Source organism: Gobius niger, assembly GCF_951799975.1.
Source record: "Gobius niger genome assembly, chromosome: 10".
Classification (NCBI taxonomy): Eukaryota; Metazoa; Chordata; class Actinopteri; order Gobiiformes; family Gobiidae; genus Gobius; species Gobius niger.
In genome coordinates, this window is record NC_136861.1 from 21,154,397 (window position 1) to 21,172,285 (window position 17,889).

General features: G+C 39.2%; 1 protein-coding gene across 2 annotated transcripts in view; it reads left to right on the forward strand.

The window, feature by feature from the left end:
• ttyh2l (tweety homolog 2, like) overlaps positions 1-17,136 on the forward strand; it is a 95,435-nt gene extending 78,299 nt beyond the window's left edge. For both annotated transcript variants that reach the window (XM_079563829.1, XM_079563828.1), the window contains exons 4-14: positions 4,563-4,783; positions 8,014-8,109; positions 10,848-10,920; positions 13,319-13,388; positions 13,485-13,540; positions 14,384-14,476; positions 14,563-14,655; positions 15,368-15,510; positions 15,611-15,796; positions 15,874-15,952; positions 16,700-17,136. In XM_079563829.1, coding sequence (XP_079419955.1) covers positions 4,563-4,783; positions 8,014-8,109; positions 10,848-10,920; positions 13,319-13,388; positions 13,485-13,540; positions 14,384-14,476; positions 14,563-14,655; positions 15,368-15,510; positions 15,611-15,796; positions 15,874-15,952; positions 16,700-16,780 — 1,191 coding nt within the window. In that variant the 3' untranslated portion in view covers positions 16,781-17,136. The remainder of the gene's footprint in view (positions 1-4,562; positions 4,784-8,013; positions 8,110-10,847; positions 10,921-13,318; positions 13,389-13,484; positions 13,541-14,383; positions 14,477-14,562; positions 14,656-15,367; positions 15,511-15,610; positions 15,797-15,873; positions 15,953-16,699) is intronic.
• The last annotated feature ends 753 nt before the right edge of the window (positions 17,137-17,889 follow it).

The window sequence follows — 17,889 nt, forward strand, 5'->3', positions numbered from 1 at the left end:
GAGTACCAGGCCATTAAATAATTGTCCTCCCACATAAAAAACAAATCAAGACTAAGCGAGTCTGGAAATAGATCTTTATTGGATTAAAATAAGTCCAAACTGTGTGTAAACAGGCCACAATAAACAGGCTCTATATATTTGCAGGTAGAGTCATCCCTGCAGTACCAATTGAAATGCAACATTGAGTCAATACTGTAACTTAAACTGCTATTTTTCCTAAAGCCCGCTGGAATTGAATTGTTTAGTATCACGTTATACATCACTCCAATTTCCAGTTGTCTTAATAGGAAGAGTCCTTCAGTGCCGCCGGGGGAAACAGATGAGGAAAAAGCAGCTATAACCTTCTATCACACAACCAATGTCTACAATTTACAGCCGTGGTTGCACTTGTGTATTGAGCCATTCCAAAGTGTGAGCGATTCCTCGGGGAAGAATGATGGTGCGTTTCTTGTCGTACATCATTTCCTACAAATACTATCTTTCTTCAGTATCTCCAATACGTCACCTTATATGACTCCTGTGTTGTTTTATTTTCACAGTTTACCAGTTTAAAGTCATTGATCAACAAATCATCAGTCAATGTGGTTTATTCTAATACCCTGGGTGCATGTACTAACATTTGATGTCTTATTTTTAAAAATGGGGGTAAGGGCCTATATAAATCTATGGGAGAGAGATAGTTTTTGACAGAAATCCATGACAGAGAACTCACAATTGTTAATGGTTGCCTTTTACATTAACCTAAGGGCTAAAAATAGTATTGTGAGCTCAGTTAGTTTATATATGTTGACATAGAAGATGTTGAACTTTATGACAGCTTTGGTTTGGTTTGGTTTGGTTTGGTTTGGTTTGGTTTGGAAACAGGGCATTTTACTACTAAGTACAAAGAAACTTGTATTACCCCCAGAGGGACAACAACAAGCATTTAATAAAGTAAACAAGTGTTAATGGGATGATTGGGGGGGTCTTTCATCTCCCCCTGGTGTCTCTGGCCCGAAAACCACAATTGCAACTTCCTTGCCACTGGGTAGGAGCACCAATACACACTAATGGAATCACGAAGAAGAAGTCAACAGGCTAACGGGCAAAGCTAACTACGGGCTAGCACCACTCAAACAGTATTTACAGCCAAGTTTGAGTGAAAAAAAAGGTCTCCATTGTGTAATTGGATGGACAATATCCCTCTCTCTCTTTGTCTTTTCTGTCAGCGTAGTATTTACTCTCACGGACAATAAATGAGTAAAAAAACGCAACTTGCTACAACACCTGCAGTGTTGCTGATGGCCTCTAGGGGCTTGAGTTACTTAGTACTGCTTTAAGCATAAGAATTAACAAATTTGCTTATGCTTGCATTTTGCGATTTCAAAATCAAGATGAACCGGGTTTAAAACTCTGCCTGTATTTTATTGTTGCATGAGGTACACATTTTTTATTTTATCTTATTGGGTGTTTGAGTAAACTAGCTATTACAGTAATAATAGTAAAAGACTCATTTAAATTATTAAATATCATCAGATTTCTTTGAATTATGTATATATTCCCAATTTGAGAAAATGCATTATGTGATTAATAGCCTCTGAAGTTACTATTTCCCATACAGTATAAACTCATGGACAATGTTGAAAGAATGCAATATCAATCAATATCTTTGTGTCCAGGTGAAATATTTAAAAGAGAGCATGCTGCATCCATCCAAATTAAATTTCAAAAAAGTGTTGGCTAATACAATAAAGTGACAGAAAAAGGCAAATTCTATTGTATAATTCTTAGCGGTCTCAATGTTCAGCCATAACTTTTATTGTATATATATTGTATGAAATGTCATGTGAACACAATCTATGTTGTTTTTGTGCTCAGCGTCCAATACTTACCCACTGTACTTAAAGTGTAATCCCTGTTTAAAAGCAGACGTATGGGGCAGATTAGGGAAATCTTAGCAGCTCAAGCTGATGGATCCCATTTCTCTCTCCAGCTGAGACAGATAAGAATTGAAGAGACAGGAAGCGTGAGAGAGGAAAAACGAATGTGCAGAGTGGAGCGCACGTTACCGGGAATCATGTGAGCTCTCCCAATGGGAATACTGCCTCAGAGCTCTGTCCGGATATGCAGTTACTGGATACTGTCTAGCACACCATCGGCATTATGAATTCAATCTGGGCACTTTGTAATACACTGGCGTCAAGAAGGCGGTGTTTGGATTCTCGATTAGTGTGACTAACCATTGTCTGGGAAATTTTAGTGCTTCAAATGTGACAAAAATGGCTATTCACACACAGGGCTAGTTTATCTCTCAATGTTTCCCTGTCAGCGGTGTAAAACTGTAAGAAGAACACATTAAACTAGTCGATGTTGAGCTTGTCATGTTGTTACCCATTTAAATACTTTTATTATATTTTTGCTCATAATGCAGCTCTGTTTCTGAGTCTCATTGTGTTTGGAATGAAAGCTAAAATTCGATTAGCCCTGAAAATGCTGTTTGTGATTCCAGTCCCCAAATTAGCACTTTAAGCAACACTGCTTCTTTTTTATTTAAATGTTAGAAAAATAAGGTCATTGTGTGGTATAAAACTGAATTATAGTTGCAAAACCCACCAACATATTTCAGTCGCAACTAACAAAGGCAATATCTGGTGTGTTTTGAGGAGGGGGAAAAATGCTATTTCACGCCCTGCAAGTAACAAAACGTTTTCTGCAATCTTGATTGAGGGTGTGTCTCCATCGTTTTGTTCATCCAAATCAGATGCACTGGATATTGTTTAGACCTCAACAAACCTTGTGTCAATGATTTCTATCGTAAACTTTAGCTTTTCATATTTCAGTCTTCTGTTAAAGCAGTACTAAGTAACTTGTTTATCTTAAATCCTTTTCGTAGTCCCTCTGGGGGTAATACAAGTGTTAATGGGATGGGACACCCCCTTGTCTCTCAGGCCAGAAAACCACTATTGCAACTTCGCTGCACCGGATCAGAGCAACAAATATACACTAGTGGAATCACGAAGAAGAAGCTAGCAGGCTAACGCCACTTAAACAGTATTTATAGCCAAGTTTCAGTGAATAGAATTATCTCCATTGTGTAATTGGATGTACAATATCCCTCTCACCCTTTATCTTTTCTGTCAGCGTAGTATTTACTCTCACGGACAAATAATGAGTAAAATAAAACAGAACATGCTACAACACCTGTAGTGGCGCTTATGGCCTCTAGGGGCATGAGTTACTTTATACTGCTTTAAATGTTCAGGACACTGGTCATTTTTGAAATATTAAAATTCATATTCATATTAATACTAACCCAACCACCACTAACCACTCACTCACTCAGTCTTGATCAAGGACACGACAAGTATTGATCTGATTTAAGGTTGTCAATGACAGCTACGCATGAAGGTATTGAAAAAAAGTAATAATAATAATAATAATAACAATAATAATACATCAAACTTGTATAGCGCTTTTTCGGACACTCAAAGACGCTTTACTTGGGGGATAAAACAAAACAAAAATAGGGGTTTATGGAAAAGCTAGTTTGAACAGGTGGGTTTTGAGGAATGATTTGAAGGTTGGTAGTGAGTCAGAGTTTCTAATGGGCTGTGGGAGTGAGTTCCAGAGGGTGGGGGCGGCGATGGCGAAGACTCGGTACCCCAAGGTCCGGCGGTTAGTGCGGGTGATGGGAGTGAGGCGGTTGGAGTCGGCTGAGCGGAGGCGACGGGTGGGTTGGTGTTGTTGCAGGAGCTCAGTGAGATAGGGTGGGGCCAGGTTAAGGAGGGACTTGTAGGTGAGGAGGAGGAGCTTGTATTGAATACGATATTGAACAGGGAGCCAGTGGAGCTGTTGGAGGACGGGGTGATGTGTTCTCTGGACTGGGTGTGGGTGAGGAGGCGGGCAGCAGAGTTCTGGATGTATTGCAGTTTTTGGAGATGAGAGAGAGAAAAGTATCGTTCAAGTACCAGTATCGGTGCTCACTGCAGTTTTTGATTGATTTACGTCCTATGTCTCATTTCCTCTCACTTCGTAAAAAATCTCAATGCACCTGTGTCTTTATTCTAGACGTGAGCCAGCGGTCTTTTAGTTGAAAGGCTTGGAAAAAGAAAAAGTCAGCTGTGTTTACTCTTCTCCTCTGCTGTCTCCTGTGCACCTTCATCCCACTCTGTTGTCATTATCAAAGAGGCCTGTGATAAGGGCTCTCCCTGGTGTCTTTATCGGCATTTCACTCTGCCGTTGTTTATCTGAATAAAACACACAGCTGAGGAGGGAGAGCTAATCTCCTCCCATGGGATCACCAGCACTTCTAATTCATTTGCTGAAATGTAAGATTGTCAAGCTTCTCTTCAAGATCACTGTTTTCATTACATGCATCTTCTAATCTACATTTACTGATACATTCACTTTAATAATCTCAAGTTGTGTTAAACTGGCAATTTGGAGCTCTTAAACAGGTACAATGATCTCTTGTGAAAAGCATACCGTTTTGTTTCATTCATTTATGCATGCTGCTCCCAATCTTGATCTTATTCTTTCCACTTACTGTAGAGTGGTATGGTTTTATTTTGCTTGTGTTGCAGGTCTCCGGTGCCGTGAACAATGCAGAATCCGGACTGAAGCAGCACCTGGAGCGCCTGGATGAGATCTTCTCCATGAGGCCGGACCTACTGCAGGCTCTGCGCTTCATGCAGTTAATGGTTAACAATGTGATTAAAGAGATGACGGCCCTCCCGGATCTGAGCGCGGCCAACGGCGACCTGGGGGTGGTGGCTGATCAAACCGCCTTTGTGGAGTATTACAGGTGTGTACGTTACATACAGTGAGAACTTGCACCAAGAAATAAGTGGGTCTTAGCTCTTTTGAAACGAATTACTGTAGGAGTTAGGGTGGTCAATCAAGAGTAGTTGTACAAAAATAAATATTGGGAGTACCGGGATTCTCTTGTACGTAGTAGTGTTAGTAGGCCTAATTGATTGACTGCGGAATTCTTCCGCAGTCAATTATTGGTTTTCATGTTCTTTATTATTATTCCTCTTCCATCTTTTTCCCGATTTTCTAGAGCTTTCAGCACCTTCATGCTTTGTGCAATTTATGCAAGTTATGCATCAAAATGTTCCGCATGTTCCGCATTTCTAGTTGTAATTGTAATAGATAAAACCAAAGAAAGAAGGATGGATGAGTAGTTGTAACTACAGATGCACCGATCCAGCTTTTTTGCTCTATTTACCGATAAGAGACTTTCTTAAAAGTGGCTTTCTCTGAGTGAAAAATTGACTCTCGTCTCCAGCTTAAAATCAGTAAAGTCATATTTTATTGTCATGATGTTACAGATCAATTATCAATTATATCTATTGATAAACTCTTGGATAAACATTTAACAAGGATCACTGGACTTTTCTACACGACATATCCTTGGGTAAATGACAGGCTTTAGTTTGCATTAGTATAAACAACTCACATAAAGTGATCTCACCATTACAAATATAAAATAAAATACAAGCACTTGGCTTCAGTAGTGGCCGATTTTGTTTTCTTAGGCTTCTGTAGGTATTTGTATCATAGTTTCTGTCCCAGCCTTGATTAGTTTTTTTTCTCTCTTAGGTGGTGTGTTTTTAAGGCGTTGAGAGCCCAAACTGGTATCGGTTCAGTATCGGATTGTAGCAGATGCCCGATATCGTAGTTTTTTTCAGTATCGGCTCCAATATTAGATACATATTGTAACAGTAGCACCAACAGTAGTAGTTGTAGAAAGCACTTTTCATATACTTTTACATTTTAGCCTGTGCATACTTAATACCACAAAAGATTTGGGGATTTTTATTCTTTTTTTGTACTTTTGTGTCACTTCCCTCAGGAGTTGCATCGCTCCCACTGAATTATTCTTAACTTACGCTAGATTAAAAAATTAAACAGGAGTAATTTATGAGCAATTTGGGACCGTGCAGTGTTAGACATACTGCACATTTGAATTCATAATTCTGTTCTATAGACAAGACCAGCTCCATGTTCTCCCTGCCCCTCTCCTGTGACGGGTAAATTCATATGCCGGGTCTTATCACATGTGAGCGGTCCCTGCAGGGATCTCATGACTCCAGTTTGTTCCACTAATGTTTTACTGGGTCAACCCCCATCATGACGACAAAAATTAGTTTCTACTCAGTCGCCAACCGCTTTTATTGCCATACACACTGTGGTAATTTAAATACGGCAATCGTACATGAAGCAAGTTGGGGTATAAAGGCCTAGCTTTGCTTTGTTTACTTGCTGAGAGGCTTCTCCATGGTAAGCTCTCAGTCATCCGCCCCCTGGATATCTGCTGGATAATCTTCTGTGCACTTTTAGTCTACTGTATTTTTAGCATGTGAGGCTGCGTGTAATAAAATGCTCACAATGCTTCACTACTGGACGACCTTTTAGATACAGTATGATGGGATTTTGACTCTTGGGATAATGTTTAACCCCTTAACCCCCACCTGAATCGAGTACATTTTCCCCAGTTTGGCTTTACCCAAATCTTACAGCTTATTGAAATAAAGAGTCAAAATAGCAACAAATATGAGACAAATATGAGGATGAAAATGCAACATAAGAGCGACAAAAAAGGGGGGGAAAAATAGTGACGAAAAGCGATGAAAATGTGTCAAAAATGTAACGAAAACCCAACAAAAAAGCGATGTATCTTTTTTTCCTTAAATGCAACAACGCAAGTAAAAATCAATTTAGATGTGTTTTGTAGGTCTTAGCTTTCAAATGAGGCATCACACTGGCCTGTAGGCTTATGGATTTGGGTAAAACTGAACTAGAGGGTTAAGGAGTTAAGCATTTTAAACAGGATTATATGCATTTTACCAATATGTTCTACAGTATAGAGAAAGAAAGAAACAAGACATGTTCAAACTCATTTTATTTAATCAAAGGAACTTTATTTTTTCTTCAACTGCACTACAACAACGTGGCTTGGTCTATGCATGAATCAAAAAGCTGTAGTACTTACGTTTTAGTCAGTAGTACTGTAGTACAGAAGTGTTTCTGAAGTTATTCTTTTGACACAGATGTTTTCATTATATTTATTGTAAAGTGCTTTTCCAACTATGAGATTTTTAAATATTGATGTTCAATATGTATCAATTGTGAACTGTGAAATGATTATTTATTTACTTATTTATGAAACCATTGTTGTACTTTCCTCCAAATTCGCAGACACAGTTCAGCAGCGCCTTCTCTAAAACTGCTGTAACCAGCCTTATTCCCAGACCTTGAACCTCACTCTCTGTCTGCTTTATTGGATTCGCCGTCACAGCCACAGCCACTGGGCTATAAATTGGCTGCTGTGAAGCATCGCTGATCAAAAATCAAATGTTTGTGTTTTTTGACCATGCGAAAAAATGATTGTTCTTTATTTTCGACTAAACCATTCCCTGTAGAACTTCGTCCGTCTTTCCCTATTCGCATGTGGTATTTAGTTTCAGCTGTAGCTTCTTACTCATACATGATAGGCTCAAAGCATTATATTGGCTTTCTACTGCTGCTCTGCGTATTATTTAATGGCATCATTGTATACGCTAATGGCACTATAACAGACTCTAATGCACTGTGTTGTATAGCGAGTACTTGCCCGTGTGGCATCGCGGGATTTACAATTTCCATAGGATTTACAAGACCATAGGGGCTCATATTCTGGCTATCCGGAGTGACTCGTGTTTGCATCCCATATGTTTGGCTGGTCACAGGAAATCCACACGTACACATACATACGTACAAGCTCAAGTGCAGCTCTAGCGCAAGCTGTTCATGTAAAAGACATTTCCAAAGCTTGAAAAATTAATGTCTATGGATTTGTGCTGTTGAATTATTAAGTCAACAGGCTGGAAATTACCTGATGGAACAGATGGGCTCTAACTAGGAAACAGGAATGCTGATATATGACTTACACTGATCTGCTGTAGTGCACATGACGGCGGTTCCTAAAGTGTTTTACTTAAAGGAGTAATGTGCATCAGTGCAATAATGCCTCGTATGTCTTTACTGCAGGTGGCTGACCTATCTACTACTGCTGATTTTTGATCTGGTCATCTGCCTAACCTTGTGCTTGGGAATGGCCAAACAGTCCAGATGGCTCATCATCCTGTAAGTACCATCAACAAGAGTGTTGCAGAGCACATGACACTGATGATCTTCATACATTTAAATTGATTTCTCATATCAATGCGAATAGAGAGGATCTGCATTTGTGGATATACGAGTCTCTTGCTTTCTGTTTCTTTCAATATCAAGAATTTACTTTCAAAGTTTAGCTCAAGTTTTCTAAATTAACTAAAATGAGCCACCATTGTATCCAAAGAATGGGACAAATTGGCAATGTGGTTGAAAACGGTAAAAACAGAACAAAAGCATTCAGGATTAAATAGGGCCTTGAGTCCTTGTACGCAACACTGTATCCGCCTGCTGCTCCTGACAGGGGGCCCCAGTGTAAGGGATGGATCAAATGCAGAGAGCTAATTTCTCTATGGGCATAATGAAGTATATATTAACCTTAAAGGGATATTTCAGGATTTTTTTGACATGGGGCCTCATTTCCTTGTTATCCAGAGTGCTGTTGATTTCTGGAGATAGTTTTTTTTTTTTAAATTCTTGCTGTCTTTATATTTGAAGCGTTTGGTGGTGCTAGGTTAGTGCATGTCTACGGCAACTAGAAGCCTGCATTAAAAACCTTTTCAAAATCATGGGGTAGTCCTCCAAACGTTGCCATATCAGATTTGTAGAAAGCTCCTTTGTGAATTCCATGTGTAGTAATGCTGGCCGCAGGTAAACAAACTACTATAGATCCAGTAACCTCGCAGATCACTCCGCCGCTGCGTAGCTTACAACCAGGATCAAATATAAGTTCTTTTAAATGCAAAATGATTATATTTCAAAAATTGTTCAGTCAACACAGACATTTATATTGGTAGTCTGGTGTTATAAGTCATTTGCCTCAGGTGCACTGTGCTTGAGTCAGACTGTTTTTAATGCAGGCTACTAGCTACTAGCTACCATAGACATGCACTAGCCTAGCACTAGCCTAGCACCGACATACTCTTCAAATATAAGGACTGCATGAATAAAAAAAAAATCTCCAGAAATCAACAATACTCTGGATAACTATGGGACCCTATGTCAAAAATTCTAAAATATCCCTTTGAGGTCCAGGGTTTGATTTTCCCACCTGGACGGGGCCTTTCTGTGTGGAGTTTGCATGTTCTCCCCATGTCTGCATAGGTTTTCTCTGGGTACTACTACTAAAAACATGCACAACAGGCCACAATGAATGATATGTGTGAATAAATAGTCAGTCTCCCCCAGGGGAAACTGAAGCTACTGTACGTACGTAGCTTACCCCTCACTATGGAGTGAATGTAAAAATGTCCCATGTAAAGTGCTTTGTCACCATGTCTGCAATACAAATGAAGTCCTTTCCTTTCCTTAACTTAGTCCTCATCAGAGCCAGTTTATGACCGTCTCAAAGCCTAAATCCAGGTGTATTATAAACTCTCATAAACCCTTAAAGAACTAAGAGATAAAGCTGTTTGCAGCAGCTGTGATATCGTGTGTAATTTTGGCTGTCAGATCAAAAGATGAACCAATTAGTACCTCATTGACAGAAACGGTCTCATTTTCCTGTCCCGTTTGGTTTGGTTACATGCCGGAGACGCGGATCTTGTTCTTGGTTGCTCTCAGATGGCCCTGCTTAATGCCTATTGATCGCCAGAGCAGGACGAGCCTGGCCTCTCTACTAATTATTAAGTGCTGTCAGACTGCTTTTTGAGAATAAGTCAAAGCTCCGTGATGATCTCCGTGCTCCTGGGTGAGATGCCGACCATTTTTATATTTCATAAAGGCCTTGTTAAACTGTAAAGGGGCTGAGGAAAAGTCAAGTGGTTCGCAGAAGAAAGCTCGCAGTGATTGACAGTGCAGTAGCAAAATGAGAGTTGGTGCAGGAGATGTTGCAAGCGGCATCCAGCAGGGCAGAACTGACGTGTGTGCGAGAAAAGCTCTTTGAGTTGTTCTGTCTTCGGGCATATAGTTCTGAGAGGTCTCTATTACCGTGTAGCCCAAATCCATTTTAGGCTATAGTCATAATTTTGTTCCATTTTATACAAGGAAATCCATCCAAATGATTTAACCATAACATATGAGTATATCTCGATCACGGCACCTGTTAGGGTGTAGCATGCTGTGTCGGGCAGCAAGTGAACATTTTGACCTGAAAGTTGATGTGTGAGACTCAGGGCATGTGGGAATTTGACTGAATTTGAGGTCATGTTATGAGGGCGAGACGACCGGGTCAAAGCATTTCCAAAATGGTACATCTCTTGTGCAGTGTTCAATGTTCAATGTCAGTCAAAAGTGGTTCTATGAAAGTATGGAGCTGAAGCTATGACAATTGAAATACTGCTTCTCATGGAATGTTTGTTTAACATGATGATAAATATAAAACATGCGACCCTTGAATACGAATGACTGCACATTAATTATCCAACAACAAATGATCTGGTTTCCCTGGGGTGTCATTATGTATGATGAATGGAATCTGCCAAGTAGTTTATACTTTAGTTACACAAACATGTTCAGAAATGCATTTGAAAGTACAAATTTTATTGCCATGGTGACATTTCAGAAAGGTTGCTAGACCTAACTTGATCAACAGTTGTTTGAAGTTATGCAAAAAAAAAAAAAAAGCATTGTCAAGCGCAGAAACTACAAAAGCCCAAGTTAATATTAAAAGTATCCGATGAACAAATGGAAAATGATTCATCTTCCTCTCCCTGTGCATCTGTCATCTCCCTCTATGTCTCGGCCTGTTTTCCATTTGCTGTTCCCTGCAGGATCATGGGCTTGGTGATGCTGTCGATGGTACTCAGCTGGGTGTCACTGGGAGCCGGCATGGCTACTGCTGTGGTGAGAAAGTTAAACTCGATAGACTTCTATTGTATCTTCCCGAAGAATAAAACAAGGAATGGTATCATTTTGCTCTAATGACGGATGATAGTCACTATTAGCTCTGTGTTTCTTTTCAAAAATCAATGGCCCCTAACCAAAAGACCAATATAGTTATAGCATGTTGTGACCTGAGCATAACAATTTATTTTTTGGCAATGTTGGCTCTTGAACATTCAATTCAAGTAAGTGTCCTCTGTGTGCTTATGCTAACCTCAGGGAATAGAGTAGAGATGTATACTGTGTATCAGCATTGCATTTAAAACCATTGCGCTTGTACAGTGTGTACAAGGAAAATGTCTAAAATGAAAGGTGGCCTATGATCAACCTGCTGAATATAACTTGTATATTGCAATATTTTAAAAGCATAGTACTTGCTGTCACATTAAAACATAAACGAAAAAGTTCAAACAAATAAGAAAGCTTCAGAGGAAACAACTGGTTAATCTTGAAGCTGATTGTGTTTATGTTGCCATATTAAAAATAAATGTGGCTTCCTCTTTCTGAGAGGACAGATTTAGTCATAGTTCTGACAAAGCATTTTCGGAGTGTATGGTTATGTCCGGTTTACTATGTAATCTCGCTGTATTTTGTGGAGAGTATCAAAATTATACATTTTTGAAAACTTTGTTAAATAAGCAATCAGAAAAACAATGTCTCTATTTGCTCTGATATGTAAAAAAATAATAATAATAATGGCGGTAATAACATTTATATGGGGAGTAAAAAACGTAGTTTGGCGGAAATTTACGAAATTTGACAGAAATGTTTTGATTGGAACGACCAAATGGACTATTTGAGTTGCCATCGTGATGACCAGAACTCCCCATTTACTCTAATGCAAAAATGCTATATTTGCACAATTTTGACAAGGGCAAATGGAAACATTGTTTTCTCATTGGATTATATGGATGTATGAGGACAGCACATGTACAGCAGCAGATGGAGGAGTGAGGGAGAAGGAGACTAAAAGATGAGATTAATCTCTCTTTTTAAACATAAATGCGCGTTTACATTGCTTCTACGTATAAATAGTAGTTACAGCGCGAGCTCCTGTAACTTTATATCTTATGAGTGCAGTTTATGTCAGATAAGTTATGGTTTTGTCAGCGCCATGCCACGCTCCCTTGTCGTCGACTAATAGCCGCTCAGGGCAATGTTTTTAGTCGACCAAGAAAATCTTTAGTCGGGAACAGCCCTACATTGCTTGTACCATAAGGTTTCCAACAATATATAGTTTCCATGCTCTCCATGAAAATCCCACAACAGTAGAAATCTAAACATAGTGAACCGGACTATTAGTAACAGAAGTACAAAGTAAATTTACTGAAATATTATGTCTGGAACAATACCTACTTAAGGACAGACTTTGATCGTTTTTTTATTTGTTGTGTCCTACCTAGAATCAATGACACATACAATAACCTCTCATTCTTCTACTAAATAAAGCTCCTTCTAGTAACAAATCCTTAGACCTCCCCATTTACTCACAATGCACTTGATATAGCCTCATCCCTTGATAATTCTGACAGATGGCGCCCTCTTCTTGATTGCTCCCACATGTTTTTCTTGACTGGATTAGTAAAGCTGTCGTGGCACTTCTTCATTGCTGATGTCCATTGCTATATCTTTATTCACTGTGCATTTCAAGACCTGGATTATCCCCACGGGGGTTTGAGAGGTCATGCAGCAGAAAAAACATTCTTAACCTGAAAATAAGGGTATGGTTGTATAAAACGGATCTATGTGTTGGCTCCATTGCAGTAAAGCCCTTCTCTAGACACATCTGAGCTCATTATAGTGCAACATGACCTTGCATTCAAGTATCTGACCTTTATTTGAAAGCCTATCCTGAACAGTCAAGTCCACAACAGCAGCACAGTCAGATAGTTAGAGCGAGTGCAACTAACATAGTGAATTTAACAGATTTGTGGATGTCCACCAAAAATACATGTGCCAATCTCCTGCATGAGTTAAAATATGCGAGGGAATTACAACCAGAACTTCTGAACCAGTTTGTTATTTGAACAACACTGTAGGTTATGCAAAAGCCTGTAAAAGTAATGCATATTTGATGAGATTGAAATCAGTGTGGTCGTGGCTGCCTGATCCCTGTCTTTCTATTATATATTTAGCTCAGGTCTGCTGACTACACCCAGATTCAGACCATGTACCTGAATCAAATTTGCATGCATCACTGTAGCCTTCCATGGTTGCATTATAGAAATATGGACTTCATTCCATCCATGCTCTATAGCTAATTCAGCTTTGTGCATAAAACATGTGTGTGTATTCTTGGACTTGATTCTACTTTGGCCAGTTTGGTATCTATATAACATTTGCATGTTCTGTCCCACAGGGCACCAGTGACTTCTGTGTGTCTCCAGACAAGTTTATTGTGAACCAAACCAAGGATTTCCTCACTGCAGGTATTTCTCAAAACAAACGAAAACGGTATTGACACATCTATTCTGATGCGCACCTCCCCAATGTAACTTGCTCTTGTGATTTTTCTGACTTCACAGATGTTGCCCACTATTACTTGTTCTGCAGTCCTAATCTACCAAATCCTTTCCAACAGGTATTGACAAAATGTCCAGTGTGAAATCTCTCAATAGACCATTGCCAGTTTTATAAAAGAACTCACACAATGCGTTTTTTTTTCCTTTTCTTTTTTTCATGGCATAGTAATTATTGGATAATATGCTGCTCTAAAGTATAACAGCCTGATGCTAATTTAATTAAGTGATTCATTTTCAACTGCCAATTTAATATGCTTATGCACATGCAAGTTTCCAGCATTTGAATTACCAACATTTAACTATTTGTGCGCTGTAGATAATGAGCAAGGTACAAGTCTCTTCATATATAAAACAAGAATGAGTACCATATGGATCTTGTACTTTTTTAAACACCTTTTAGACAATCACGGTGCATACATTGAAAGTCACTCTGATACACATGTGATGTAGGTGCAATATTGCCTTGACCAACACTGTTCACTGGAGTCGGATTTTTGTTGTCAAATGCTTAATAATATGTCACATCTTTAAACAAAGAAATCATAATCCAGACCCAATAATCATTAAAGCCATGTTTAGTTACCACTCTTCTATCCATTTAGGGATTAAAGGAAATCTCTTTAAGTGGGTAAGGATAAGCTCTTATCCGATGGCCCAGTTGATATAAATATTGCTCCTTTGTTTGTGTTTTGGGATTTGTGACGAAGGGGCTTGCGATGGGTGGGCGAGGCTGAGGGTGTCTGGGGATAATCTTTCTGTCTGAATTGGAATGTCCTGTGTTAAGCAGCATTATGAAGAATTATCAAACACCAAAATACATGACATGATGGCCTCAAACAATGCCGACAGCCTCATTGTTTGAATGTGTTTGTGTGACTGTGATTATCTTTTTGTGTTTACAGTCTCTGACAATCTGCCAGCGCTCTGTGACCACAATGCAAATCCAAATTCAGAACTTACTGCGGTTAACGGTGCCCATCTTCCCCTCTGCTGAGGTAAGTGCTTGGGCTGACAGACACTATTATAGCACTCTCTAAAAAGCTGTGAAGCATTCGCTCTACTTTTCTTCCTTGTTGTACAGAAAGACCTTTTGGGGATCCAGCGACTGTTGAACTCAACAGAGTTCAGTCTGCACCAGCTAACAGCCCTGCTCGACTGCCGCGGAATACATAAGGTAACGGTGCCATTGTAGATTAATAATGCCTGCATCTATACATTTTATGCCATTGTTTTATATTTCACACAATTTATGCTATAAGACAATATGGACTAAACAAGTTCACAGTACTGATGTTGAGTAGCTCCTTTTGCTTGTTATACTGAATAAAGTACATGGCAAAAGAAGGGTCTGAAATATTTGCAAAATGAAGAGTACATTAATGAGAAGTACAGTGCCGTAAACTACTGTATTATACACTAATATTCTGACATACATACACTGTGTGATACACATAAAGCAGACACAGAATGTGTGTCTTCATGTTACAAGGACAAGATCTTAAACAATAGACTTCAAACTGAATCAAAAGTACAAACCAAATGTATAATAAATACTGTATTACTCACAACACTCACAGAGCAACAAGGCTTATGCATAATCTGACTATCAGCAATGCATTTGGTTCCACTATCGGCTTTATTTGCAATACAAAGCATGTTGTTCTTTGCTGACGAAGGATGACATTTTGATGATGTTCCCATTGAGAAATGCTGACAAGCATTATTTAACATCAAATAATGAATATAAACAACAAGAAGTACTTTTTATTCTTATATAATGTATTCTGTCTGTTGTTGTGACTGAAAGCAAGGCTTTTAAATGATGATGGTAATGTTTCTGCAGTGTTTGATGCGTCCATTAATGACTTCCTGTGTCCATGCTGCAGGACTATGTTGACGCCCTAATAGGGATGTGTTATGATGGGGTGGAAGGGCTGCTCTACCTCTCTTTGTTCTCTCTGCTGGCGGCCGGTGCTCTCTCTGCCATGCTGTGCACAACACTGAGAGTGTGGACACTAATGGGCAGCAGGTCAGCTCACAGTGACCCCCTTATCCCATTACACAGCAGCCATAATGCACTGCTGCACACTGTTAACTCGTGCAAACTCCTGACTCCTGTCTGTCTCCAGAGATCGGGAGTATGACGACATTGACGAGGAGGATCCCTTTAACCCCCAGGCCAGACGTCTGTCCTACAACCCCAGAAGGTCTAACATCCACAGTTTTTGTAGCTATACAAGTAGCATTGGCAGCCAAACAAGCCTCCCACCACCTCCTCAGTCTGCTTCTAACACTTTACAGCCCCCTGAATACATGTAAGATAAAAATACAGTGAAAGAATGTCAGCACCGGTGTTCCAACTTTACCACCTTTGTTTTTTATTCTGTCTCAGGAATCAAGCCATGCTGTTTGGAGGCAGTCCTCGTTATGAGAATATGCCACTCATAGGGAGAGGATCGCCACCTCCATCGGTGCGTTGGGCCTATGACGCTTTTGTGTCTCTAGTATAATGAGGGCAATGCCAATGCTGCTCTCCAATCTGCTATATTACTAACAGGAAGCATGCGCTGCTACACCACAAGCATAAACTAAAGAAGATCTACACACTGCTTTGTCAGTGGGGAGTTAGCTATGGACTTTTGAAGTGAAGGAACATTGCCCTCTGCTGGTGTTCGTGGAAATGGTTAATATTTGACATCAAACAGACCTTCACATGCATGAAGGTTTGCCTGATATCAAATGGTGTCACTTTATCAGTTATGGAATGTGTAATATTTTTTTTAGACAATACATGTAAAAAGCAATAGAAACACAGGTGGGGCTCCATCCTTCAGTACTTCTTACATATTTCTAATTGTTACATTATTTTTTTATCTCTGATTTTTTTTTTCTCATTTTTTAGTTGTTAATGTTTTAATGTTGAGATTGAACTAACCACTTTTTATTTAATTTACATTGCTTTGCTCAGAACTTTAAACTCTGTAAGTGCTTTTATGCAGCCTACTCCCCTTCATTTCACTTTCCAAAACTGCCTTGTTAAATGAAAATAACCACACAAAGACTAGAGCATTTTCAATTATTGCTCCATTATTTAACCCTAACATTGTCTCCTTACATCCCCTGTGTGATTTTACTAACAACAATCAAAAACTGTTTTTGTTTTGTCTCTCATGAATACTGATTTTGTTTGATTATAATGATGTTTTTATTTTTTGCAGTACTCCCCCAGTATGAGGACCCCATATATGTCAATGACTGAAGCTCAAATCCGACACTTTGGGACAGATTTCCAGATATAACCCATGGCATCTTTCTTTTGGTCCTGTAAAGAGGAATACTAGAGACTGAGCTCTTACCAAAGGGGATGTCTTCAGGGCATAATCCTTTGTGCAGCTGCCGTGGTCCGCTGTAACACGACTGCAGGGCAGCACTGTACACTACATCAGTCAGAATACTACATGTCTCTGAGGCCTTGAGCAGAATGACCTCAGATGTCTCGTGTTTTACATTGGTACGATCCTGTCACTCAAATATGAGCAGTTCAGAAAGGAAAGTTTGTCACTTTTTGTAATTATTTGGTTTGCAATGATAATATCTGGCCAGTATGCGTTTGAATAGGCCTATGGAAAACAGTAGGGCTGGGACAAAAAATCGGATTGCAATACTTTGTGCTAACAATAAATGGCAGTTGGTTTATAAACTTTTAACTTCAAAGAAAACCTATTACTTATCATTATTACTTACTGTATTGGAGTACGTGTTGGATCGTGGCAAATGTGGATCGTCCCAGCCCTAGAAAAGAGGCATGGAGAGACTAGCTTTGATTTGATTTGTCTAATTTATGATACCTTTTAAAACTGAGCATAACCAAAAAATTCCCATGGAGTTTATAAAAAAGTCTAAAACTCTATGAGACAAAAGATAGATGCATATTTGAACATATGTGTTGGCCTCAATATGGCATGCTGAAGTCTCGTTTTTGCTGTAAACACTTTGTGCTGTATATTAAAAACCTGAATAATCCCCAAGATTGCAAAGTGGGCGGTGACACATTACTTGGGTTGAGTACCTTTCAATTTTATTCTATTTTTCTCGATACCAGAAGCCTATTTTAACATTACTTGGATTATGCATAGCAACGGAAGCCAAACAGGTATTTGTTGTGTTGACAACAGCCAAGAGGTGCAGAGAGTGTGTCACAGAATATTCATGGTAACAGGATATATGTCGTGTGCTGGCTATATAATGTCTTTAGCTCTGATATAAAGACAGACAAGTCTCCATTGTACAGAATGTTGCGTTCTGTTCAGAATACAACGACTCTATAGTATATAGCAGCTAGAATTAGAAACTTCATCATATTCCATCAAACACAACTTGTTTTCTTTTTCTTTAAATCATTCATTTG